The 27,493-nt window shown below is 41.6% G+C and overlaps 1 protein-coding gene across 4 annotated transcripts in view; it reads right to left on the bottom strand.

Annotated features, from left to right (window-relative positions):
* The window catches only part of LOC109475582 (low-density lipoprotein receptor-related protein 4-like), a 63,983-nt gene that overhangs the window by 8,541 nt on the left and 27,949 nt on the right, over positions 1-27,493 (bottom strand). For 2 of the 4 annotated variants that reach the window (XM_019776273.1, XM_019776274.1), the window contains exons 2-31: positions 16,563-16,709; positions 16,206-16,322; positions 14,798-14,911; positions 14,294-14,410; positions 13,481-13,603; positions 12,754-12,873; positions 12,300-12,416; positions 11,683-11,808; positions 11,209-11,340; positions 10,885-11,010; positions 10,474-10,704; positions 9,712-9,792; positions 8,799-8,955; positions 8,190-8,407; positions 7,636-7,812; positions 7,190-7,312; positions 6,808-7,016; positions 6,228-6,415; positions 5,813-6,014; positions 5,155-5,344; positions 4,827-4,964; positions 4,153-4,290; positions 3,607-3,865; positions 3,057-3,219; positions 2,532-2,754; positions 2,019-2,144; positions 1,373-1,550; positions 1,061-1,150; positions 682-810; positions 174-417 (exon numbers count right to left, since the gene is read on the bottom strand). In XM_019776273.1, the coding sequence (XP_019631832.1) occupies positions 174-417; positions 682-810; positions 1,061-1,150; positions 1,373-1,550; positions 2,019-2,144; positions 2,532-2,754; positions 3,057-3,219; positions 3,607-3,865; positions 4,153-4,290; positions 4,827-4,964; positions 5,155-5,344; positions 5,813-6,014; positions 6,228-6,415; positions 6,808-7,016; positions 7,190-7,312; positions 7,636-7,812; positions 8,190-8,407; positions 8,799-8,955; positions 9,712-9,792; positions 10,474-10,704; positions 10,885-11,010; positions 11,209-11,340; positions 11,683-11,808; positions 12,300-12,416; positions 12,754-12,873; positions 13,481-13,603; positions 14,294-14,410; positions 14,798-14,911; positions 16,206-16,322; positions 16,563-16,709 (4,703 nt within the window). The remainder of the gene's footprint in view (positions 1-173; positions 418-681; positions 811-1,060; positions 1,151-1,372; positions 1,551-2,018; positions 2,145-2,531; positions 2,755-3,056; positions 3,220-3,606; positions 3,866-4,152; positions 4,291-4,826; positions 4,965-5,154; positions 5,345-5,812; positions 6,015-6,227; positions 6,416-6,807; positions 7,017-7,189; positions 7,313-7,635; positions 7,813-8,189; positions 8,408-8,798; positions 8,956-9,711; positions 9,793-10,473; positions 10,705-10,884; positions 11,011-11,208; positions 11,341-11,682; positions 11,809-12,299; positions 12,417-12,753; positions 12,874-13,480; positions 13,604-14,293; positions 14,411-14,797; positions 14,912-16,205; positions 16,323-16,562; positions 16,710-27,493) is intronic. The other 2 variants (XM_019776275.1, XM_019776276.1) reach the window with 2 other exon arrangements.

Below are 27,493 nucleotides of genomic sequence, written 5' to 3'. Positions count from 1 at the left end.
AGTAAACATTATGTATATTACTTGTTTTTGATTGGCTATGCAATCTCACATAAGGTAAATCACTACAACAGCTTAGCTGTTGCTGCTACTGTGAAGCTAATGGAGTATGTAATTCTGCTTACTTGTATTGTTTATTTATGTGTATTGTGAGAGTTCACACAAACCGTACTCACCACTGTTAGTGAAAACGGGTGCGGCACTTGTGACACCAGCTGTACGCGGTTCCTGCCGTTGAAGTCGGACGTCTCGATCCTGTCCAGGTGAGCGTCGACCCAGTACACCCTCTTGTTGATGGGGTCGATGGTGATCCCGTTGGGCCAGCCCAGGTCCGTGTCCACGATGACACGGCGCTCAGTCCCGTCAAGCTGCGCTCTCTCTATTCTCGGGTAAGCACCCCAGTCAGTCCAGAATATGTACCTGTCACAACAGTTAATGTGTTTATCACTCAAGCCAATGACAATGGCTGTTGAATCTGACCTGTATGTAATCTCTCCCTCAGTTGGTCATCAGCAGGTCTGTAGAAAAGAAGACATCACACCTCCAATCCAATCCAGATTTTAAAAGGCAGATTTTAATGGTTTTCTATTTAAAATCAGTGAAGTTGGAAATTAATAGGCAACCTGACAGACTGAAAACATAACAGCAGGCACAATGTTGTGTATAAGTGCTGAATAGGCTTACCCTTTCCTAGGGAAGAGAGTGATGGCCCTGGGCTCGTCCAGGCTGTTGTTCAGGAGGGTCTTACGACTGGAGCCGTCCAGTCTGGCCACATCAATGGTGTTCCTACCTGTGTCTGTCCAGTACAGGTTTCTGGGAGAAAAGACAAAGCTCTGAGGACTTCAAGATTTCTTAAGAGACATATATATACATGTATATATTCCTATCCACAGTGCTGGTAATGACTAGGAGGCTTTTTAAAGAGATGAATGACATCCTCTGAATTTCAAACTTGTTATGGTAATCGTTTTTCAGAGCATGCATCTGTATGTTGATGGTAGCACAAATCTGGGCAAACATACAGTTGTAGATATATTTGCTCTTGCATTTTATGTTTCCTTACCTGGCAATCCAGTCAACTGCAATTCCATCTGCCGTGACCAAGTCCCTATACACAATGTCCTCCATTCCAGTTCCATTCAGATTAGCTCTCCTGGAAACACAAATTGCTGATTGAACAAACCAGAAGGATGCTAAAATCTACACAATGAACAACGTGTATTGACATCCATATATACACCTACGTGTGACAAGGGCAGTTGCAACTGAATAGGGATGAATTTAATCATCAGTCTATTCTTGTAACTCCTGGAACATTTTGCAATTTTGTGATGAAGTATATGCTTAAAACTAATTCCTATTTAGTTGTGAATACCTAATTTTATCCAGCTGCACATCAGTGTAGTACAGCTTCCCCTCGTAACTGTCGAAGTCCAGTGCGATGACATTCTGGATGTCAGGTAAGGGGAGGATGACGTCCGTGTGGTCTCCTGTGTCCAGGGAGATCCTCCTGATGCTTCCTCTGGCAGCAAACAGCAGCATCGTCTCCGGGGCTGCAAATTAGATGCGGTGTGTAAAAGATATTCAGAACTATCTGATTCATTCACATTCCAAATAAACATACATGCACATGTACAGAGAAGGTCTCTTGTGGTACTGATAAAACTGTACTTTGGGGCAAGCAACAAAAACACTTATTGCATCATTCAGTAACAATAATCTTGACTACTAGTAAGTCCATTTCCAGAAAAATTCCTGGATGTTTGAATCCTCTCTCTCTCTTCTCCATTTAACAGTAATATAATCCACACAGTAAAATATAAACACCTATTAATTAAAAAGATAGTTGACTTCTAGACAGCCTCTGCAAGGCTCCCAATCTAAATTACTGTTCCTGTTTTCACAAAACCTTCCATCTGACAGCCATGGCCTTTTGTAGTATTCTAACACATTGGAAGACGCTGCTGAGCTCAGGACTGTAAAAATCAGGAACTACGGTACTGTACAAAAAGACCACCCACCATCATGACATGTCCTTCCATCCTCCTTCAGGGTGATACCAGTAGGACAGGCACAGGTGATGCCGTTAGGTTTGGGTAGACACAGGTGGCTACAGCCTCCATTGTTGGGACCACACCTGTTGGTACCTGAGTCAAACAACACGACAGAATGTCACTATGGTCACTCTTTTCCTTCCTTGTTATCAGCTTGAAATTAAGCCATTTTGAAAGCTTAAGTAATTTAAAAGGATGAACAGATAAAATACTGGTAAATGTCCTCTCACCATTATACAGATTCCAACAAAACATCCAACACTCTCCTTCTCTAGCAAATTTTTACACATATTCCCATACACCTTCTTCTCCTTGGTTCCCCCCCCCCTTGTACAGCATTCAAACTTTAGAGTTGACTGTCCAAAACCAGGATAAATAGTCCAACATTGTTACCAGATGCTTTCCTATGTATAGAATATACAAAATGCTGAATTTGCTAGCACGGTCTCTCCTACCAAATAAAAACAGTAAATCCCTTACCTAGGTTGTCAGCCTGTATGGCATGTATGTCCATGAGTCCTGGCAGGTTCCCCCGGATGGTAATCTGGTCCTCCCCGGTGTCTTTGCGAGCTCGCTGGATACTGCGGGTCTGCCAGTCGGTCCAGTAGATGTACGCACCCATCAGGGTCAACCCATAGGGGTGAGGGGCTGAGGTCACCAACACATTTCTGTTCTTCCCATTCAGGTCTGAGCTTTCGATTTTCTGCAGAGAAATATGATGCATCAGATTGATGCATTACCACAACTTTTACCATAGGATCTATATCTCCTGGTTACAAAAGGTTTTTCTTTCATTTACATGTAAAATATTAATAAGAAAGTTACATCAAGTAACTAAAATCAACAAAGAAAACAAAGGATATCTACACCCTAAATCTAAAGTGAAGAGTCACACTTGTTGAGGTACATATTTTCTAGTACTGGTTCCTGTATGACTAACAACTTTTTACTTTTCAATAAGAACGTGAAAACTACAAGATTGGTTCAAAGCTCTACCCTCCCCACCTCTGTCCTGGCATCAGCCCAGATGAGTCTGCCTGCAACCTTGTCGATGGTCAGTCCGTTGGGCCAGCCCAGGTTGGTGGACACCAGGACCTGCCGGTCAGTGCCGTCCATGTTGGCTCGCTCCACCCGCGGTGTGCTGCCCCAGTCTGTCCAGTACATGTAGCTACAGACAGGGATAATTGTTACATCTTAGCTTCAGGTATCTTTTATTGGTCACCCTTGTGTCTATAATTTTCAGGCCAACCTGTGGCTTAAACAGTTTCGCCTTCATGGACCCTTAAAATTCCATAGCATTTAACCAACTAGGTACTTTGCCTTGCTTTCAAGAATGATTTACTGGGCCAAAAACAATGAGTGAAGTTCAAACTTTACAATAAATTTTTTAAGGTTATGTGCATAGTAACTGAAATGGTAAACCTGGCACATTTAGAAATAGAAAATCTGTGACTGGAAGTGTCATAGTGGGTAGAAATGATGCGAGGTACATATGGGCAAATCACAATACTACAACAGTTTACCATAATAACCAGTACAAATTTGCACAACTTACCCTGCATCATAGTGGAGTGCGATAGCCCTGGGACTGTCCAGTCCCTCCCAAACCAGTACCAGCCGGTTCCTGCCATCCAGATCAGCCACCTCAATCCGGTCCTTACCGGTATCTGTCCAGTACACCTTCCTGCCCACAGAGTCCACGGCCAGACCATCTGTAGTGTCCAGCCCACTCTCTACCACATTCTCCACCTCCGTGCCATCAAAGTTGGCTCTTTGGATCTTGTCTGTTACACTGTCTGTCCAGTATACCTTTCCTGTACACACAGAAAAGAAATATGGTGAAGACTTTAGTTTTGCATACAGACAGCAGTGTGTACAATCAGCCTAATCTAAGGGTTTGGACAACGGTAAGAATAATCATACTATAATCAATATGTCTCAACAAATAATTGCATGATTAGCATTACCAAACACTTAAACAAAGAAATAAATTTCTTCAATATATTACCAATGTATGTAAAAATAAAAAAGGAAATAAAAATGTCTGTCCATAGTTTAAGTGTTTCCAAGTCTATATGTTGAGTGACATGAGAAAATTCACCATTTTTCTCATCCACGTCAATGGCGATGGCATTCTTCAGCCCACTGATGGGCAGCATGACGTCAGCATAGTAGGGCACGTCCAGAGAGATGGCCCGTACATCTGTCCTTCTGGCAAACACCAGGAAGTTGTGCATCCCTGCAAAACCATTAGAGACAATCAACCATTAATCACAAACTTCCAGACTCCTTAAAAGTCCAAAGAAAGTGTCTAAAGATACCTCAATAACTGTAACAATAAGGTTTAACCATCACTTTAACAGTGATGTAAAATAAGCTAATACATCATTTTATTGCAAGTAGTTACCCTGTAGACATCTCACAAATAGTTTTCTAGACTCAAGGAAATAATCTTTTGTATCTCTTTATCCAATGGAAGACCGAAGTTAACAACAAAGGCCATTTCAGCACCATGGACAGGTCATGCTGCCTTCCTGATCAGCACCAAGGACAGCACCAGAAAATTTGTCTAAAGCTTATTTTCAGCATTACAAGACTTAAATTATGATTTTTAAAATGCTAGCAATGGTTATAGATGCAAAGAATAGAAGAAACAGTCATGTTTGATGGCCCTAACTATTTTTTTTTTTTGGTCTCCTACATGGCAGAAACTTGTGAAAGGTAACGTAGGAGAAGGCTAGCTGGTGTTAGTCAGTAAGGAATTCAAAGCCTTACTTGGTTGGCAGGTTCTGTCGTCACCTAGCAGGGTGACTCCTGTTGGACAGGCACAGCTGTAGCCTCGGCCTGACGACAGCGGCGCTATCAGACACAGGTGGCTACAGCCTCCGTTTCCTACCTGGCACGGACTGGGCACTACAGACAAGGAGAGGTTTTCATATTAAAACACAACTCCTAACACATTGGTGGTTATACATAAAGAAACATACATTTTTGTACAATAAACTTGTAAATACTGTACATAGTGACTGCTGTCTATCACACCCAGTGGAAGAATAGCCCTTCAGTGCGCTAAAGTAGATGGAGATCACTATTTTCTGCCCACCTGGCTGCCTGTCCTTGTGGTACATGTGTATGTCCATCAGGTTCTCCAGGTTTTCCCTCAGCACCTGTCTGCGCAGGCCTGTGATCTTGTCGGCACTCTGGATACTCTTGGACTGCCAGTCTGTCCAGTACACCTTGTCCTCGTGGAGGGTCAGGCCAAACGGGTGAGGCAGCTGGGTACCAATCAGGACCTACATGGAGATCAATATTGGACATTGGTTAACAGTTTGATTGTATATTTGCTGACCACTGACATACTTTTAGGTCTCTTAAAAGTACAGTTAAAAACGAACATTTATGTAAGGCCTAGGCAAAAAAAGGTTTCCTCTTTCAGTTCAGTTCAGCTCAGTTAGGGTCGGTAGGTAGAGATTATCTTTCTTCTTTTTTTTTGTTAGACTTTGGCAATCTCTAGTGATCCAACTCATACAATACAGTTTAACAAAGTAGAACTTGCATGAGGACACTTTTATTTTCAAAGTCAATGTTGGAAAACCAATTTTCATCACATTTCATCACTCAGGTGTCCAGAAAAGGTTGATCAGCTAAAAAAATTCATGTCCCTTGCAGGGGTACACACACAAAATAAAGCCTAGGGTCAGCACTATTTTCTAGGGTCAGTTATTGTTTGGACCTCACCCAACAGCTAACTCAGCACACACCTGTCTGTTTGTCCCATCCAGGGATGAGAACTCGATAGTTTTCAACCCAGCATCAACCCAGAACAGCCGTCCCAACTCCGAGTCGATCGCCAGGCCGTTAGGCCATGTCAGGTTCTTGGTGACGATTGGTTGTCTCTCGGAACCATCCATCCCAGCACGCTCGATCTTAGGGCTCAGGCCCCAGTCTGTCCAGTACATGTGTCTGGTGACGGAAAAGTCAGTGTGGAAAGAGTTATAAGTTATGCTCATCTATTTCCTACATTATCTCACAGAGTAAAGGAATTACTATAAAAGATATGAGAAATTAGAAAAGCATCAGTCAGAAGAACCAGAGCATGAGTATAATGCAAAAATCTATCTTTGTTGTTGCAAAAATGGGCAGAATGGTGGGTACATTTTCACCCTTTCAATTTACCCTTCAATGGGATCCACGATGATGTCCCTGGGACGATCCAGCATCTCCCAGATCAGTACTGATCTTGTGGATCCGTCCAGGTTGGACACCTCGATACGATCTGAGCCAGCGTCTGTCCAGTACAGCTTCCTGGTCACCCAGTCCACAGCCAGGCCGGCCGGACTTTCCAGGCTAGAGTTGACCAGAACCTGTGGGTGTAGGGTGTATGATCATAATACATATCCACTGCAAAATGGTAAACAGCATTCAATTTGTTCTAGAATCTATTGGTCAAATGTACTCTTCTGTCTTGCTATGGGCTATATTGACAGCATTTTAGCATAAACTATAACACTTACTACAAAATATTACACTGTCCCAGTCTCTAAGTCTTTCTACAACAAATTTAAAAAAATACTTTCTACTGCAAAAATTCGAACTCTCTCCCTGTTTCCCTCTCCAATGCAACCCGCAGGGCGTCAAACCCATGATCACCAACATCTCATAGTCACCTACATGTATACCTCCTATCAACTTAGTTCAAGGCCAATAGGTGGTCTTCTGGCATTGAAAAGCAACTTATTGATCAACAAAGCTTCACCTCGATCTCTGATCCGTCCCATTTAGCCCTGTTGATGGTGTCGGCCGTGACGTCGGACCAGTAGATGTGCCCCTCCTCGCTGTCCCAGTCCAGTGCCACGGCGCTGCGCAGCTCGCCCAGAGGGAGAACCACGTCTGCCTTCTCCCGCGTGTCGAACGAGATTCTACGGATGTCTGTCCTTCTGGCAAACAGCAGGAACTGTTCAATGTCTGCAAAGAGGAAAACAAAATCTTAATAAAGCACAAATGAGTATGTTAGTGACCACTACAGTATGAAACAGGAAAGCAAACAACAGAAGAACCATGAATAAAAAAACACAATATTTATAACTCATAACCAGACTGTGACACAGGACAGACAAGACAGACAGAGTATGTTTTACCAGTTGCACACTCCTTGTCGTTCTGTAGCCTGATGCCTGTGGGACAGTGACAGGAGTAGCCGGTGGGGTTCTGCAGACACAGATGACTACAGCCACCATTGTTCTCACCACATCTGTCCACACCTACAGGTAAAGAAATACAGCATGCATATTTATAGATTGTTCTTTTGTACACTTTGTAATGAGAAAAAATAGATACAGGTCGCCATACACCTACATTTGTATATACTTACATTTGTATACCAGTGCACCTTTGGTGCAGGTAGACATCAGAAATATCTGCACAGCTCCAATTCTACCTGCACTAACCTGCATATGCACCCAGTATTTTGAGCCCTGATAAGGTTATCTTTAAATACACGTACCTTATCGATTTCTCAAGTAGCGAGTGACTGTACAGTACTGAATACAACTTCCTAGTCCCACTACGTGTACACTGAACATACCTGGTGGCTGTCTCATGGGGTGGAAAGTGCGGACATCCATGGGGAAGTGCAGGCGCTCCCGGAGTGTCTCAATCTCATTCCCAGTGAACTTGTTAGCGCTGTTGATACTCTTGGTGTGCCAGTCTGTCCAGTACAGGTTATCCTCAAACAGTGTGATGGCAAACGGGTGGGGTAGACCTGGGGAGATAGAGGGGTATTCTTGGATCAGACAAGGTCAATCATGTACAGTGTTATTACAAAGTGACCTTCATGACGTTTGTTTCAATGCTGACAGCTTAACCTTTCAAATTAGCCCTGATCCAGTCTGCATTTGATTGAAGTGTGTATTTACTCTTCCCTTTGACTGACATGGGCTGTGCACTTGAAGAAGCCCACAGACTGAAACTGGTTGTGACAGACTGAACAGAAGTTCTAAATGTCTTACTGAGGGACGGCTGCAGAGTGATAGATGTCCGTTAGCTTGAGGAACAAATCCAATACACTTTACACATGTACAGGCATAGCTTTTTGTAAGTAAATTAGACATCTGAGATTCTAAGATCAGAATTCCTTACCCTGGCTGATGACTGCCTTCCTCTCCGACCCATCCAGGTTGGCACACTCGATGACATGGTGTTTGGCATCGGCCCAGTACAGCTTGTTGGTGGCGTAGTCAAGTGTCAGGCCGTTGGGCCAGAACAGGTTTGTCTTAGCCACCGCTCCCCGCACCGTCCCGTCCATCCCGGCTGATTCGATTTTTGGCGTGGAGCCCCAGTCTGTCCAGAAAAGTTTCCTGTACAGAAATAACAATACATATTGATCACCATATCATATAGGCAAAAATTATGATGTATGAATTCAGGCAGACAAATTCATAAACAGCTGTTTTATGTCGAAGAGAAAATAATTAGTTCTGGCTTCATCTAAAAATGGTAGCTTGACATCAATTTTGATTTCCAGTCTAACATTCTGGTCACAACCAAAGTACTGCAGTGTAATAAACATTATAGTAAACATCACTTATTTTCAGTTGGTTGCAGCATCAGACAATGTTCTAATCATGCTGAAAGGAATGTTTTGCTGTGTTCAAGCCAGGCTAGGGATACAGTTTGAAAACTGGCACCCCCCTTAATCTTAAAATTGGGGTGTAATGTTAGAACCTCTTTTTAATCCAGGGCTCTTACCCTTCCAATGGATGGACGGCAATGGCTCTGGGTTTTTCCACATTTTCCCACAGGACGACTTTCCTGTAGGATCCATCCAGATGGGAGACCTCAATCCTGGCTGTGCCTGAGTCTGTCCAGTACAACTTGTTCCCCACCCAGTCTACAGCAACGCCACCTAGCAGCACCAAGAGGAACAGCATGAGACTTTCAGGACACTTCTAAACTGATCATTATGTGATTTTCAGAAGTTATGCACTACCAAGTCTTCATCGTGCATACCATACATTTTGACGTTAAAGCCTTCCAATCCAACAGCATTTGTTTTAATTGCTAACCAACCAGAACTGGTGTTTGGTGTAACAGTTTCTCACCAAAACATTGCCAGTACTACCAGTTTATGCATAATAATACCCCTTATGTGTGTAGAAAATTACAGCTTTCAGATCAGAGGAAGCAATAAATTCCCTACTAAGCATCTGTCAAAAAGTGCACACCCATGATTATGTACTGCTGACAGGTCAACTGTGTACAATGTTATTTAATGTGAAGGACACTGAGGCACTGTCTTAGTTACTCTACAGGGATTGTCAGAATGGCAACAACAAATGTATGGCAAATGTCCCTGATACACATATGTAGAAATGGCATCAATAGTCTTAGTAACTTACTGTTGTACAAAAAAAATCTAGTACAGTCAAACCTGCCCAAGCTACAATGTGGCAAGCCCAGCCACCTGGCCAGAACAACTCTTCCCATTCCTGAGTTGTTTTTTTCAATAGGCATGAGCATCATCAACTGACCTGCCCAAGGCCACTTACTATACAAAAAGCCTACTTTACTTCAGTCACCTGGGTAGCCTTCTTGGGTAGGTTTGACTGTAATGTAAAATCAGTACGCTCTGTAGATAATGTACATTATCATTTGTTCCTACCTGCACTCTCCAGCCCTGCTGACACCACTGCTGTAGGGAGTGAACTATTCATGCTGACCACTACACTGGACTTTGCAGAGCCTATAACATGGGTACAACAATACATGTGGCCCCACTTTGATCTTATTCCCCCTTTTTAATTCAAAACAATTTTTCTCTGTTCTTCCCAGACGAATCTTTAGTTTGCAGAATAAATTCCTTCTGCAAATACTGTCTTAGTCATTGAACAGCAAATAAACAATTCAAACCTTGTGTCAATTGTGACACATTGCAATTAAATGCAATCAAATCAGTTTTCACAAATTGCAACAAATGAATTTCCATTTCTAAGAATTACCAAAAGTCATCCCAAAACCAGCAGCAAAATCTCACCAAATGTCATCACCAAAATCTCTTTAGTATTTGAGTGTGTGTGAGTTCCTTAGCATTGTTCAGAAACCAAAACCAGCAATTAACAAATGAATCATTCTCAAAGTAGCACCCACGCCTTGTTGCACCCATGTTTTTAATTCCAGGGACAGGCCATGTGATAGTGTGTGGGAGTGGTGGGAGGATGTCAGTATATATGACTGCATGTGGATTTATTTCAACACCTAGCTGTCCTGGTTCTATGCAGGCAGCTGATTCAAAATCAAAGTATTTTCCAACACTGTCACAACCCTCCAAACAATCACATGTGGCCTGTCCCTTCCAAATACCCATACATTTCCTAAAGCACCACCAGTCAAACCTAGAAAACTGTTCCAACACGAGAACACTTACCTGGACTCTCCAACCCCGTACTGACCACCTCGGCCATCCCCGAGCCGTTTAGATATGCCCGCATGATCCTGTCCAGTGTAACGTCTGACCAGTAGACCCAGTTCAGTTCTGAGTGGAAGTCTAGCGCGATGGCGTTCTGCAGGTTACTCAGGATCGGGTCGTAGTCTGATCTGTCTGGGTGCATCCGCCGAATGTCGATACGATTGGCAAACAATAACCAAGCTTCTGGACCTGTAGACAGCAATACAATTGTCTTAAATGTTAAATTACCATAAAGCCATGCTTAAAGTGAGTATAATGAGCCAAAAATGAATGTTCAACTTGAACTCTTTGAATCTGTGAGGTATTCTGCTTTCACCATGTAACATACAGGAAAGTTGCTCACACAGAAATGTATGACAGAAGTCTTACCCAGAGCCTTGCAGCCCTTCTTGTCAGGCTTGAGCTCGTAGCCTTTCACACAGGAGCACTGAAAGCTGCCGATGGTGTTGTGACACATCTGACTACAGGTCCCCTCCAGCTGGCACTCATCCACATCTGGGAAGGAAAAAGCCAAAAAATTAGCCTACTAAACCTCGAGTCCATTTTCAATCAATATCACCTTCAGGAGAAAAATCTCTGTTTGACGTGTAAAATTTCTCATATCATTACACTCAACCTTTGCGATCCACACAGAATTTGAGTTGAAAATGAAAGCTTTGAAGTGTGCCTGACTGAACACACGTCTGTACGTACCAGCACAGGTCCTTCCATCCGGCATGAGCCGGTACCCCTCGTGGCAGGAGCACCAGATCCGACTCCCCATCATGCTGCACTTGTGTTCACAGCCACCGTTACCATCCTGACAGGACCCGGGGACCTCAATGTCTGCGGAGGGAAAGGAACAAGCTCAACTACAAGTCGGTGAAGGTAGCTTAACTACAATTCATCAAAATGCGGATGATACAAGAGCCCATGCACTTCTTACACACAGACTGACATCAGCTGGACTCAAGATTTAACATTCGAAATTAAGCCTTGCTGTGTCTGTACAATTTAAACAACATTCACAATTACCACAAGAATTTACAAGAGTTCATTTTGATACTTTAAGTGTATGTGAGATGGAGAATCTAGATGGAGATGGAGGCTGCTCAAGTTAAAAACAGACCAAACCAACTAAAAGTAAAATGCTGCTGCAATGGTGTAGAGAGAATGAAAGATCCTTACTGCACTGCAGTTCTGGTGCCTCGTCACTGTTGTCTCCACAGTTGTCCACACCATTGCACAGCTTGTGGGAGCCGATACACCGGGTGTTGTTACACCTGAACTGGTCAGGGGCACACACCTGGGGGGCTGGGGGAAACATGGCAGAGAAACATCAGGACTCCAGTCAGAAACATTGGTGTAATATTGCCAGCTGCTGCTGTGCCAAGTGAATGCAAAGTTGGTGCGTTACTCTGATTGGCGATCATACTGGCTATACAGATACAGAAACAGGTGAGGCTTATTCTCAATACTGAAAAGTTTCACAGAGGAGTACCAAGATTTAATACATGCAACATACAAAAAGTTTTAAGAGTCATTTTGCACTAACTTTTTAAAGGTAAATGCTTACTATATACTGGACAGGTGTAGCTTATGCAATGATGAAAATGTTTTAACGAAGCTTGATTATAACAAAATTGACTGACTCTCATAGCAATATAAAAGGGTTAAAATTTGACACAATTTATATATCATGAAAAGTATTCCCTAGGGCCCTAAAAATCTTAAGTAGGCTTCCAATTATAGTACAACGAGCAAACTGTGACTACCGGTACATCCTTTGGGAAGTAAAGACTCACCACAGTCCACCTCATCACTGTTGTCAAAACAGTCGTCCTCCCCGTCACATCGCCATGACAACCTGATACACCGCCCGCTCTGGCAGCGGAACTGGTTACTGGCACAGCTGGGGGTCGCTGTAAACAAGCAGGAAGGTAAACAACTGGGCGGGACTGTACACTGGCAGAAAAGTAAACAACTAGGCTTAGCTGGAATTGAATTGTACGAAAAACAGCTGGGAATGGTAGTGAGAAACAAGTGTCAATGTTAAGATTCAGTCATGCTAAACAACAATATAGAATTGTTGATAAATGATGTATGGATAAGAGGTTGATATTTTTGTCACCCTCTTATCCAAACAAGTACAAACAGAGCACAAAGTTTGCTAGCATTTGCAAAACACAGTCTTGATATGGAAATTGCTCCCACAAACAACCTGATTGTGAAGCTGCATAATGGAACGTCTATACTCACGGCAGTTTTTCTCGTCAGACTGATCATCACAGTCAAAGTCTCCGTCACACTGCCAGGCAGCGTTGATACAGATCCCAGTGCCACACTGGAACTCTCCCGACCTGCAGGGCTTTCTGGTAGCTGTGGTACAGGGGAAACAAGCAATGATGTCAAACATGGTACAGTTCAGTTGCATTTATTTTACTGTAAATCACTATTTTTTCGTGGTACTTTTATATTCACAGTTTTCACAGTCACTTCTGAACCACAAACTTATCATTAGCATAGACAAATATTTCACCAACTATCTTTTTGCTGCACCTGCTGCCACCGCGAATGCATAGTTCCACGAACGTGTCCATTTTTCTCAGACAGCGAACCTTTGCTACAGCAAACATTAAGTGATTTACAGTAGCATGTTCAACACTAGATTCTATTAACCACTTTATATCACTGTTCACATTTGGATTTTATTAACCACTTTATATCACTGTAAATATTTCAAAGGTGCCTCTGTCTCCCAATAGGTGGATGGAGATGCATGTTAGAGCTCAATTGTAATCTAATTAGTGAACTGCAAGACAGGCAATGTTCTCACAGCTATATACAAATGTACTCTGATGTTAGTGATGGGTCCAAGTGCTTATACGTCAAACACTTCCAAGACTGTCCTACCTAAGAAATACACAAGGTGGCTCTTCTGGACCTGTCTGGCAGCACACAAAAGGAAAAGACTTTCACAGCTTACCACAAGCTATCTCGTCGCTCCAGTCCCCACAGTCATTGTCACCGTCACACGCGTACACCTCTAGGATACAGCGGCCGTAGTCACAGCGGTACTCATCTGGGGCACAGGTTGCCGGCATGGTAGCTGGGCAGAAAACATTACACAATTTACTCTTCTGTACAAAAAAATATTTCTCCTTTTTACCACACCCTAAATGCCTACTGCCATAACCACTTCTTGTTAACTTTCTAACAAACGACTTGCCCTGTCCGCTGGTAACAGCTTTTGGTAGACACAAAATGAGGTCCGCACCCATTACATAGCAATCAAATTTCTAGCGGAAAGCAGGTGTTTGATGCCTTTCTACATGATTGAATGTGACATGTTGTTACCAGGCAACATTGCACTACATGGTTCAAGTAGTCTTTAGAGATGAGGTTGATTTACCAGGTTCTGGCAGCCATCAGCTGTCAGACTGTTGGGCCTAGGGAAAAAAATGTTGTGTTTCCTGTTTCAGTGCCGAAAAAATTAAGGTCAGTAGTTTTAGACTTTGGCAATCTCTAGTGATCCAACTTGTACAATTATACAATTTACAAAGTAAAACTTGACCCTAATATTTTCAATTTCAATGTTGGAAAACCGGTTGTACAACGTTTCATCACTCAGGTGTCAGATCATGGAGCTAGAAAAGGTCAATCAGTTCGAAAAATTTATGTCAGTTGCAGGGGTCCACACAAAAAAAAGGCTAAGGTCGGCAGTTTTTTCAAGGGTCAGTGGGGGAAACAGGAAACACAACATATTTTTCCGAGGCGTTGCTAAGTGAGCGGGACTTACGACAATCCTCCTCGTCCGAGCCGTCAGTACAGTCCCTGTCCTTGTCACATCTCCAGAGGGAGGTGATACAGCTGTTGTCTCCACAGGTGAACTCTGCTGCCGTACACGTTCTCGAGGCTGGAACACAAACAAGAAATCATCAATATGAACTTGAAACCCTGGGTAAAATTTGTACAACAGAAGACACAAGAAAACAGTTACTCAAGCAACTCAGTAGATTAAAATCTATCTAGTTCCATGAGTGACTGTTTTCTTGTAATAGAAGAAGATATTCTAGATAGATATTTAAGATTAATTACAGCACCCTTCACTACACCTACAATTGTATGTATCATAAATAGTGTTCAGACAATTTCCTTTTTGCCGTTAGATTTATCTTGGTTCTGTTTAGCTTTCATATTGGTCTACTAGATCATAAAAATCTTGACAAAACCCTACCATTTTTTCAGTAAATACAATCAGCTATGGATCATTGCCTTAAATGTTCTCAGTACAGAAACTCACGGCAGTTTTCGTCGCTGTTGTCCCCACAGTCATCGTCACCGTCACATCTCCACCTGTTCCTGATGCACTGGCCGTTGGCACAGGCAAACTCATCATCTGTGCAGTTTCTGGGAGCTATGGCAACATAGAATATATCACAGCAAGAAACGGTATTCCATCTTACCGCCACTTTTGATTCACTCCTGACGTCATCACGCTTCTGACTTCTGAAGAGTCAGCGAGTAGATCACTCATCTGATGAAGGTTGAAGATCGACTGAAAATTTATGGTCAGTTCCTTTCCAGTGTTGAAACAAAGCTTAAAACTCTACAACTATGGATTCTGCCAACAGCCCAACACAGATGAGCTTTCAATCAAAAATGGCAATCTATCTTAAGACAGAAGGGATTTTGTCCTCAAACACTGTACACTGTACACAAACCTGTTTGCCATTTGCAGAATTTAGCCCTATTGGGTACAACTAGTTTCTCACTTTTCCTGGGGATACCTTCAGTAGGTCTTTAACGTTGAGAACCCATAACTACTGAGTGTTAGGGTAGAAACAGCTTTATTGTAGATCCCACATGTTGTACATCAGCGAGGCATGCCAGGAATCCTCACCTCCACCCACCCAAATCTGCCCATAAGGCCATGGTGATTTGATTCTATGGATGACATCCACACATGCATGAATTTTCATACGATTCCCCCGAAAAAGTTTTGGACCATACTGTAAATCGTACAAAGTAACTGCAAAATGAACAAATAATAATGCCATAAATTGTGAGACAAATATTAGGAAACAATACTTATGTCGTCGAATGACACAATCAGTTCCAAAGGCTAAGAAGACAATGTGAGGAAATGAAAATTAAGGGTCAATTATTCTCCATACAATATTCTGCGTGTTTTTATTAGTACAACATAGATTTCATAATGAAGGCAACTTTTTTTTGCCAAACTTTTTTTATTCGCATGCTCGTATCAGTTTTGGGGTTCCCAGATGATGTCATCCATCTAATCTAATCAACATGGCCTAACCTCCAACTACCAGGCACAGACACATCCTACAGATGTGTGTTGGGACAACGGAAATCCACCCAATAGTGAAAACATATTTCTTTGATCACCTTCAGGTGGACATTTCAGCAGCTTCCGTTTCAATCTTTCCCAAAGAAGACATATGGAGGCCTAGTGCATTTATTTCCTAAAGGTGGCTTGCACAGTCAAGTACGAATTCAATGTGGATGTCCTTTTAACTATCCAGGTAATCCTGTCTTTAAGTTATGTGAACAAATTTCTTTTGTATCTTGTCTGAACTGGAAGTTCCCGTGGAGTTTACATGATATTCTTGCCTAGATAGGGCAATATTGACAAGTTTTATTGTTCTTGGTGAACAAGAAGACTTGGAACACAGAGGAGTACTTACGACAGGCGATCTCATCTGAGTCATCTCCGCAGTCGTTGTCTTGGTCACACAGCCAGGAGTGGCGGATACACTTGCCGTTACTGCAGGTAAAGTCTGCATCTGAACAGGTGGGCAGGGCTGGAGGGAAGGGGAACACGGCAAGGACATGTCAAGAAACTTTCAGCAAACTGGTGCAAAGGAAGCGAAGTCCAATATGTCAATGTCAAGTTATTCTAGCAGCCTACAGTAATTTCTGACTGATTGTAAGTACCTCTGCTCTGGTTAGATGGGTCTCTATATTGGAATAGAAACTCTTTACTGATTGGATGGTCATTGCGTTGACTAAAAAAGTCTCCAATGGGATTGCATGATACTTACTGCAACCGTCTTCATCGCTGGAGTCTCCACAGTCGTTGTCCCCGTCACACTGCCACTGGGAGGGGATACATGTGCACTCACCCCAGGGTGTGGGCTCACAGGCAAACTGGTTCTTCCCACAGCGGCATGGGACCTGGGCTGCACTCACTGTCAACACATAACGGAAATGTATGTTAAACTCTGTAGGACTCATCATTAGCTACCCTTACAGCAAATTGCAAAAGCAGGGCTCGAAATACTGAGTGCATACAGTAACACTCTAGTACAGGCGAAATTAGGGTCTGCGGGTACATGTATTTCTGATGTTTACCTGTACCTGATATAAATGTATGTGTATGTGAATTTTAATTGCTGCATTGACTGTTATCCCCTATGATGTATAAAAGAAACAGTGATCATTTCTGAACAGTTTTTAGTATGATCCATACTTCTCAAAGTCTTAGTGGTGCAGGTTAAATTTGTCTGGTGCAGGTAATGTTATGCAAAAAAAAAGGATTTCGAGCCCTGAAAAGTCCTGGAGTGAAAGATAAAATGGATACAGATGAGACTTGGACAGACGGCAGTGGACCTAAGCGAATGCCTGCTCGATCAAGGGATTCCTAGCATTTGCCCCCGAAAATTTATGTCCTCTTATTTTCCCCACAACTGGAGAGGGCAATGACATTGGGCAAAATCAATATATCAAATCTTCATTCATGGCTTCATGTTACAGTCTCTATTGGAGCAAGGCTGCATTTTCTGGGTTGAAGTCAAACTGCCTGGGGATAATTTTGACAGTTACCAACACATGTACATAAAAGACTTTGTACTGTTATTTCTTGCATCTTTGAAATGTGAGGCACCAACTGAAGCTTGGCAGGAAAAGCCAGGATTTCACACAATAAGAATGCTTCCCCGGGACATTTGCCCTCCACACACACATTTGCAGTCCCAGGGACCTGTGACAAATGTGCGCCCCAACGTGTAGCGACACCACAGATGGGACCTCTCCCAGACGGACTCCGCGGAACATCACGTAGGACAGGGCACTTCCGGATTGAGCTGGAAGCGCTTCCCGCCGCGCGCTCAGCTCTTAGAGTGGCTTTGTGTCCGAGCTGAGGAGGGGGGAAATTATGCAACACTTGGGATCTCGCTGGGGGTTGGTAGGCATGGAATAACCTTAAAAGAGAGTTTTGCACTCTATTATTTTGTCCAAATTGCCAACAGCAAAATGGTTGAGTATGCCCACTATTTCATGTTCGCAAATTTTTCATAGCTAGGATATATCCCTGCTGCTTTAATCTTTAATAAATTTGGAAAATATATTAGTCAGAACTAGTCAAGGAGGTTTGCCTCATTATGAATCATAATTGCAACAGGGCTTTATCATAATATGATAAAGCCTTTTCAAATTAGATTTCAGAAAATGAAGACAATGAAATGTACTACTCGACAGTTTCAAATTCAGTCTAGGAGAGGTCTTATAGTTATACACCATGTAGAACTGTTCACAGTACACATTTGTATAACATATAAAAATACACATTTTCTACAATATAAACAAACCCATTTCCCCAACAACAATGGATAAAAGTATCCAAACAGAGCTATCCAACTGTGACTTCCTGTGTTGCTTTTGTACCGCTAGTTCTGTTAACAAAGGGTTATTTCCTGGGAGGCTGCCCATGACATTGACTTGGCGTTCTAGGTAGGGGTGCTGGCGTCTAATTACTGCTCAGAGGGTCCTGAATCTCGGGTTCAGCCCAAATAATGGGTATTTGGACTGAAGGCCGCTAACAGAGATGGATACAAGTGGCGGGGAGTAATGGTGGAACCTGGGGGGTGCCAGGGCAATGTCAAGACCACACAAACTACACAAAGAGCGCAGGGCTGGGACAAATGCTTGTTTGGGACAGGGCCAGAATTCCTGCCTGACTTTGTTACTTCAGAAATATATTGGCCATAGCAACCTACAAAATGTTGTTCAAATTATGATCATATCCTGACTGCTATCAATTACATATACAAAACAATTTCCTGTAATAATATTGCAAAGGATTTTCTCTATATAGCACTACACATGTATATATGAATCCTTATCAAATTTATAAATCAAGTATTCAAAAGGGCTTTTTGCAAATTATTCCAAAGCAAAGAGTTGACAGAATATATTGCAAAAGTCAATCTCTGCATTTTGAGCATTTCAGTACGCTTTGAGTTCACAAGTCGAACTACAAGTAGTACAAACAGATTCCTAATTTTTTCATGATATTTTTATGTTTTCACAGTAACTTCTGTACCATGAAATTATCATTACTGTTATGTGTTAACAAATAATTCATAGATTTCAGGGTTTTTTTTCTAAACAGGGGAATAAGGGTGCTGCTCCCTCATGTAACGAGCTAGCTCCCTCATATCAATTCTCAGACTGGCCCCTAAGTGGCTACTTTGATTACATACCACTTTGTCTTTCTCAAAATGATTTTTTTTCCAGTAAAGATGTAAAAACAACACAACACAACAATGCATTCTAGCATTGCAAACTGTGCTATTCTCATAGTCATAAAAACATCCCCCCTCTGTCACTTCACTCCCTTGCCATGCTTGCGATCTGCTCCCTCATGCTAAATTTTTCTAGAAAAACCCCTGGATTTTCTTTCTTCTACATCTGCAGCGATCATGAACATATAGTTCTGTGAACACCTCCATTTTTCTCAGACCGTGAACTTAAGCTACCGTGAACCATATAGTGAATTATAGTATATACATAGCATGACGTTACTTAGTATCAATTTTACACAAGACAACAGGAAGACGACACCCTATGGTGTCTACAAATAATACAGTCAGCAACATTGGCTGGTTCACATGTGGCTGGTTCTGAACTGAGGAGGTTTGTGTGGGGCTGGAAGGGCTGACCAGCTGTTTGAGGTCTTATTTGTAAGCTCGGCGGGTGAGCCCAAGCTCAAAGTCACGACCGCACAAAGGACTCGGGGAAGCTGGGAGTACAGGAAGTCTGGACACAAATAGCTCCTTACCCGGGATGGCGCTACTTTGGAGTGTGAGAGAAAAGAACAAACTGGACAGAAAGTGGTGCTGGGGCAAGTTCCGGTCATGAACGGATTAGGACTGGGATCACGCCGAGTGAAGCCACTGCACGCTAGCACGCTAAACCTTAGGTCTTCTCCTTCCCAATACACCATTACATACTTGTGTCCAGGAGAAAACACAGGAATGCTTAGTTATGGCAAAGCAAAAAAAAATTTTCTCTGTCAGATCATTCATTGATGGCCACAAAATTGTTTTCGTGACCGCCATGTGTACCAGAACTGTCAAGGTCAAGACTCTGGTTTTAAAAGATGTTGATATTCTCAAAGGTACTTTTGTGGTAGAGTACATCCTGTTTAGAATGCGCTGGTTAATTTAGGCCCTGAGTTCCAATTATTGTTGCTACAGGGGCTTCTTAGTCACAGCAGAATTTGAGAGAAAAAAGGAGAAGAATTTATGGTCACTTTTAGCAAGTCATGGGCACCAGGTAACAAGGTGTGATAAGGTCAATGAGGGTCGTGCTCTAAGCTCTTTCCCTTCACTACAGAGATCTAAGGCCACACCAATTTATTTCCTTGGTTAACGGATTCGCCGCTTCGTTTTTTTGCCAAAATGAAATAAAAATAAAAACAGAACAAAAATCCATACTCTCGGGTCCCGAATTGGGGCCCCAAAATCCACCCCGTACGTTGTAATTTTTCAAAATTTGGGCATAGTTAACAGCGTTAGAAATACATTGCTTCAAGGCAGAAACATTTTTCTGAGTGCAATTTGTTCGGAAAGCTAGGTTGCCTCTTCAAAAGTTCGTCAAAAAAAATTCTTTTGATATAGAACTCGCCCCCCACCCCCTTTGCACATGTCACCATTCATGGGACAAAACTTCACTGACGACAGTCAAACGTACGGCAGATTTACTAAGTCATCGTGCCTGTAACAACATATCATCTCCCTTTTAGATATATATTATATTTCATTTAGAAACACGTATTGTGTCGGAAACATGTGCTAGTAACGGGCGTTAAAAGTACAATGTAATCGGCCGAACGTATAAACTCGGCCTGGGCGGCACATGCACACACACCTTCAAAACGATCTTTTTTCCAGGGAATATGTAAAAATAACACGACATAACAATGTATTCTGGCATCACAAACTGTAATACTCTCAAAAAGTACAAAATCCTACCACAAACATGGGAATTTGGCAAAGTAAAAAGTCCTCCATGCACGTAAGTCCATTCACTATTTCTCACGGTCGGAAGAGTCCACTTCGAGTAGGGGGAAACAGTTTCTTTTAATTATAGAAATTACTCTGTGAAAAATACTACTTGTGCATGTGGCATTCTAACAAAGTTGTATCTTATTTAGATACCTATAAACAGGAGTACAATTGCAAATAATGCATTAATTATTACATCTAAATTCTTTAATAAAATGGTTCCCCCTACAAATAAAAATCCCCATACATCAAAGACTTTATAGTGAAGCCCTAGACCATTGAATTTGTGGCAACTTGAAGAGTGTGTCAATGTGGCTATTTGTTTGAATGATGGCTATGTATAATGTAGCTGTAGCATACCTAAAGTGTATAATGAGAAATATAAAATGTATACTACCGGTAGTATTTGGGAATTGGGGAAAGATAAAAAAAGAAATAAAATATCTGTAAAAGTAGCTAATTCTTTTGCCAATAACTTTTACACATTCCTGGAAATTTGTCTAAAGCATATATTTAGGATATTGTAAATTTCAAGCTCTAAATAACTTCCATATCAGCCAGACACAATAGAATGCCTAGCCCAGTGGTAAGCTGTGTGTCCTGAACTAAGAGAACAATGGGATCTGAACAGAGCACCCTGATTTAAACCACTCTTTGGAACTTTGAAAGATGAATAAAAGTGAAACCAGTTGGATGGGAGTCTTGTCAACTGACAGTTTGTTGTTCATACAGTAAAGATGTGTATCTTGCAAAATAATACAAATAATTGTAAAGGGATGTAAGAGAAGTTGCTCATGTACATGTAGTAATGGTCCTTTCAGTTCAATAAGTGTCTAATATAATGTCTTATATCATTTTGTAACTTAACTTAATGGATTGCTTACTACATGGCTGTATGACAGGTGGTCTCAAATTTTTATTTTTATTTTTTTTTCGCCCGCCCGCTTCATTTTTTTTCTAGAAAAATCCGTTAACCAAGAAATTAAATTGGTGTGGCCTAAGGCCAGCTTTATAAGGATCTCCCTAATTGGCCTAAAGCTACAAGTCTTTACACAGAAAAGGGCCCTAATGCCATCAGGGTTACGGAGATTTTCCTCCATTGTCGACTGGTGACAGCCAGGTATAAAGGAAACTATGCCTGATTCAGTGCTCCTACGTTCGTTACTATGTAGCTCATAATGAAAGTAATTACTTGTAGGTGAGGGACACTTGACTTCTTAAGATATGTCAACAAGTCTGACTGCACTTTGTTTTTTTGAGGCGCTACCGGGTAAATAACGTTTTGTTACTTTAGCAAAATGATGATGTAGATGGAAGACAATCCAATACAATGTCACAATCTCACAATCATCTGTAAAAACTGTAAACTTGCCAACAACTCAACATCTTCCCTGATCATTATTAACAGGGCATAGATCTCATGGTTATGGAATGTCAAGTTGGTCTTTATACGAGCTTAAAGGACTACCGGAGTACTTACGAGATCAACCACATCTCTTAAGACTTGACTCTTGGATGCACCTTAACAATTCTTGTGCACAAACAATCTTCCCGTCATAGAGGCACTATAAATATCACACCTTTTTTACCATAGAAAAAAAAGAATGACATCAGAGGAAGTTTTGTATTCACTGCACCATATTTACGGATTGGCCTACTAGCGTGCAGTGGCATCATTATCGGCAATACAACTGCTTTCAGAAGGGCTAGGCTTTGAACCACAACATACCTCAACAGGCAGTATGCTACTGTGTGTGGTTGCTACACTTCAGAGGTGTCATTGTCATGATCAAGAATGCATCAAACATTTAAAAGAGCATGGGTAAGCCATGGCTTAAACCAATTAGTTCCAAATCCTTAGCTTTTACTTTCCAAGTTGAAAAGAACATGACTGCGTACATGTACCTGCATTACCTCATCTGGCAGTTAATAGACGCCCAGGTACACTTTTAGAAAACAGCAGAAAGGAAACATCTTGCATTTGTGAAAATGAATTACAACACACAATGACAAGGATATCATATTAAGCTTGCGCATGGATGAAGGAGAAACCTATTTTTGTGCTGAAAATTTAATCAATTGTTTAAGTTCCATCAGGTAAACACAGTTCAGAAAAAAAAGGCTTCATTGTTCTACAATTCTACAGGTAAATGGACAAGAAGAAGTGCTGGCTGATGCTTGTATACACTCTGATACACATCAGGACTCACTGGCACCATACAGTACTCAAGAACTGAATAATGTCTACATTGTTTAGTGCAGTCTCATACAAAAAAACAAAACCATACACAAACCGAGGATATGATATTATAGGTACACAAAGTACCTGGACTGAACATCAAACAAAAGAGTCTTGTTTTTTTGTAATTAATAACAAAATAACAGTTTTGGAATTAGTACGCTCCATGCAACATATACGTCTCAAGTAACATAACTTGTTTGTTTTCTGCTTGAATAGAATCAAATAATACACGTAATTATCTTCTACTTCTTTGCATAGCATTTGAACAGATTTGCCTTCAATTGTTATACCACAATAGCAAAATAGGTATGTGCAATGTGTGAAAACTATTCCAACCTATGTCTGGAAAGTTCTCCAACCACTTAGAGAAGCATCCACAACAGGTTAGTTCCCATAGTAAATATTTGGGACATGGCCAGGGGCAGGGAGGGTAACATTGCTACCACACTGTTTTGTCAACACGGCAGTTGGAGTGCCATTTGGCGAAATTTCCTGCTTACGACCTACCTAAACAATAATTTTGACTACCATACATATCCAGTATACAACAACAAAGTCAGTACATACGATGACAGATTTCCTCAGAACAGGGCTGTGTACCCAATACCTGTACCTATAGCTCTGAAATTTGGTACAGGTCCACACCTAAACATCTACTGTGCCTATACCTGAACAAAATAAAACACTAAATTAAGTGTTTTTACACTAAAGTAAATTCCATCTCAAAGTCCGAATTTTGACGACTTTGCACTTGGAAAACTCGTTAATACACTTGTTATAGGTTAAAATGTGTAAACCCTCATTCAAAGACAACAATTTAATTACCAATAGAAAAGACAGTTGGCTACATGTACAACTTAGCGATGATTGGCCGAAATAGTTCAGGCCCTATACCTGACCCTGTGTACCTGTACCTAAAATTTACACAGCTCTATGACTTAGTGTAGCATGAGGGGGTATAGTAAACTTCCTATCTCTCCTTCCATTCTTTTCCCCTTCCATATCACATTTGAAAACTTTGAACTGAGAGCACATACAGCCTCTCCCCAGCCAGCTTTTACCTCTCTGTCCCCAGGGTCCTCTAGTAAAGCAGAGTTAGCTGTTGTTAAATACTTGAGTACTGACAGACATAGCCGGTAATGTGCTAACAAATATGGTAGACATCAACTTGCACTCAAGCATGCACAGCTTACATGTCAGACCAGACAAAGGTATGTCTGCAACATGTGGCTTCAGCACAGGCCTCCAAATGGGAGATACATGTTGGAACACTAGCCAGGGCACAAAATATTTTTTCTCCATACATGTAGATGTACCTGCAACTTTGAAAGCTACCTGCATCAAACAAATTTTAGCTGCACGTCTTAGAATTTAGGATGGATAATACTAAAAACTGTTCAGAATCTAGTACCATTATTTCTTTTATACTTCATAGATGGTGTTATATACCTACATGTTAGGTGCAGGTAAACATCAGAAATACCTGCACTGCACAGCTCCAAGTCTACCTGCTCTGAGGTGCAAATGCACCCAGCCGTGCTAGCACTGTTTCAGCATCTTTGGACATCTTTATTTTACAGTGGATACTTCTGGGGATGTCAGACATACATGTGCATGTATTTTTGTCAGAACATTGCCTAAATAAAAACGCTATATGCAGTTTTGAATTTAAATTTGCCACTCAACATGCCAGAAATAGGGTTTTATCTACAATCATTCTATAACTAGTATCATTCTATAAAATTAGACTAAACCCCCACCTCTTGGGAAGTCAATAGAGAGTCCATCACACCTGCTAAGGAAATTTCCATATTCATGGTTTGGCAGAAAACAGAAGGGCCAGTTAGACTTACAGTATACTTTTCAACCCGACATGTACCTCAGCATAAACACAGTGTACAGTCAGGGGACTCAGTATAACCCCCAGGTCATGCCTGGCTCAACTCATCTATCTGCAGCCAGGAGCAGTCCCTGTCGGATCAGCTATGTAGTGATGTGTAGGAGAATTTAGGGTTGAGGGGTTGACAAGGCCATGATGTTATCTCTGGGCAGTGTTGAGACATACTGAGTGTGTGTCCACAGATTCCTGGACTCTCCCTGAGATGGACACAAGCTGTCAGTGTGAACGTTAATGACTAAGGGCTGGTAGGGTTTATGTAAGGCCTGGAGTCAGCGCTTTCACTGGCACTTTCTCTTGGGGTCAATCTTTGCCTGTGGACTTGTTCAACCCTTAGCTAGCCTTGACATGAGGCGTTATGTCCTGTGTATTTTCTCCTCAATACAAAAAAAATACAAGATGAAGTCAAACTCTTCCTCTTCTAAATTGGTCTCTTGTCCTTTTGCTAGATGGACTTCTTTTAGCCTTTTACCGGGCTTTACAGGTGGCTAGAAAGAGTAGAAATTGGCCACATTCATATAGAAAGATAGCATGCCAGGAGAGCATGCGCATTCATACAGAAAGATAGCATGCCAGGAGAGCATGCACATTCATATAGAAAGATAGCATGCCAGAAGAGTTAGACCCTGTTCACATTCATTTTTCCTATTCGAATAAACGGGCTATCCGAATAGAAAATTGTCTATCCGAATAATTTTCTGGAGTGTGAACGCTCCAAATCACTATTTTACTTGAATCGATTCCAAAATAATCCACCTCGGGAGGTGGTTTGAGACACTTGAGGCGGATTCGAATCGGACGAAACCGCAAGTGTGAACGCAAAGTGAATTGGATTCGGGCGGTCTTATCAATCAGAGCGTAGAACGCGAGCTGCTACTTACATATTAATGAGAAAATGACGCCAGGTGGTTTTTCAGGAGAGAATACATGTTACGAGTTTCTTTTTCCGCGGATTTTCTGACGTTCGACGCCGATTTTTGGCACGATATGATAACGCCGTTACCGTTGATACTCTACTGGAGACAACAGATGAGTGATCATTTTACAATCGACGAGAACTTTTGTTGAATGAGACAGCAATGAAAGCTACGATGCAGCAAGTTATTTTTCAAAACTATTTGTCTCGTGATTGAAAGAAAAGAGGCGTTTTGTTTTATTTTTTGACGTGATCTTACATGGTAATTTGTAGTGGCAATGTTTCCAGTACGTGAGAAGTGGGAAGGTGGCGGCTTGGTAAAATTTTCTTGCGAAATATGAGTTTACGAAGCGAGGCTCGTGATACATATAAATGTTTGGTGAAAATAAGACGTAGCGATATGGCAATTCTTTCGCGGGCGGGCGCAATTCGGATCGGCGAAAAGCAGTGCGAACGCTCTTGTGGATTCGGTGTCGATTCGGATAGACAATTTTCTATTCGGATAGCCCTTTTTATTGAATGGGAAAAATGAATGTAAACGGGGTTGTAGTCCACTAAAGTAAAGGAGACAGTTTGTCACTTCAGTTTGTAGAGTGACAAATTGCAGTTTTACTGCGAACTCCCCTGGAATGTTTTCTGTCTATTCCACAAATTTCTACTCTTTCCAGCGGCCTCGGAAGCCTGGTAAAGGCTGGCCTTTTTCTTTCCGAAAGTCTTCTGTTGTAAATGCTCAAACTGGTTCTTCTTCTACAGTCATAGGATGACTTCAGGAGCCCACAGTAAGAAAAGTCTACTTACGACTATTGTGTCTGACTATTAACAGTACCGGCTCTGAAAAACTAATGTAACAATGTGCTAAGTTCGGGGGATCTGTCTTCTCTGTTTGCCCATTGTAAAATAGCAGCCCAGATTCCAAAGTTGTAAACATTAGGCAAAGATGCAAAGGCTTCACTTCCTTTATGCCTCCTAAAGTGTACACCAAGAAAACAAACCCACACCAAAATTGTTCCCCTTCAATTCACATTTCCTCAGCAGAGGCATTCTTCCTAAACTAACGAAAACAGGTTTGAGTATGAAATAATCTCCGGTGGCAAGACCTCGGAAAAGAGTTCTTGAAACTTAAGTCTTATAAAAACATGCTACGAGCAGTTAAAAGTATATCTATAAGTTACAATATCTTCCTTCTTAAAGTTCAAGAAATGTCACATAAGCAGAATACAAAGGAAAGATCCATCATTTTAAAAAGAAACTTTCTAAGTAAATAAATAGGCGCTCTACTTCAGACAAAAATTGTTGTCTCAGCTCACAATGATTTTCAACAGGGCCTAATGCAACCTTATAATGTGCAAACCTGGCATTATCAGAAAACTTAAGTCACCAAGAATACATGCTATTTAGTAACTCATCCTGCTCCATTTCCTTCCTTCTCTCATTTAGGACTGAACCAAGCACAAGTGAGCAAGTAAGTGAGAAATTCCAAGAACAAGACACAGGATTAAAGGTTTACCACTGTAGAATCAACATTACCAGTACTAGCAGTAGTATGTGAGTTGACCAGCTACATAATACATGAGTACCAGTGTGCCCTCTGTCACCCCAACATCAAGTTCACTGGAGATTAGCAGCCTACC

The sequence above is a fragment of the Branchiostoma belcheri genome, unplaced genomic scaffold (genome assembly GCF_001625305.1).
Source record: "Branchiostoma belcheri isolate BF01 breed outbred unplaced genomic scaffold, Haploidv18h27 scaffold34, whole genome shotgun sequence".
Taxonomy (NCBI): Eukaryota; Metazoa; Chordata; class Leptocardii; order Amphioxiformes; family Branchiostomatidae; genus Branchiostoma; species Branchiostoma belcheri.
The sequence above is the reverse complement of the archived record's forward strand: the minus strand, read 5'-3'. Positions and strand labels throughout refer to the sequence as shown.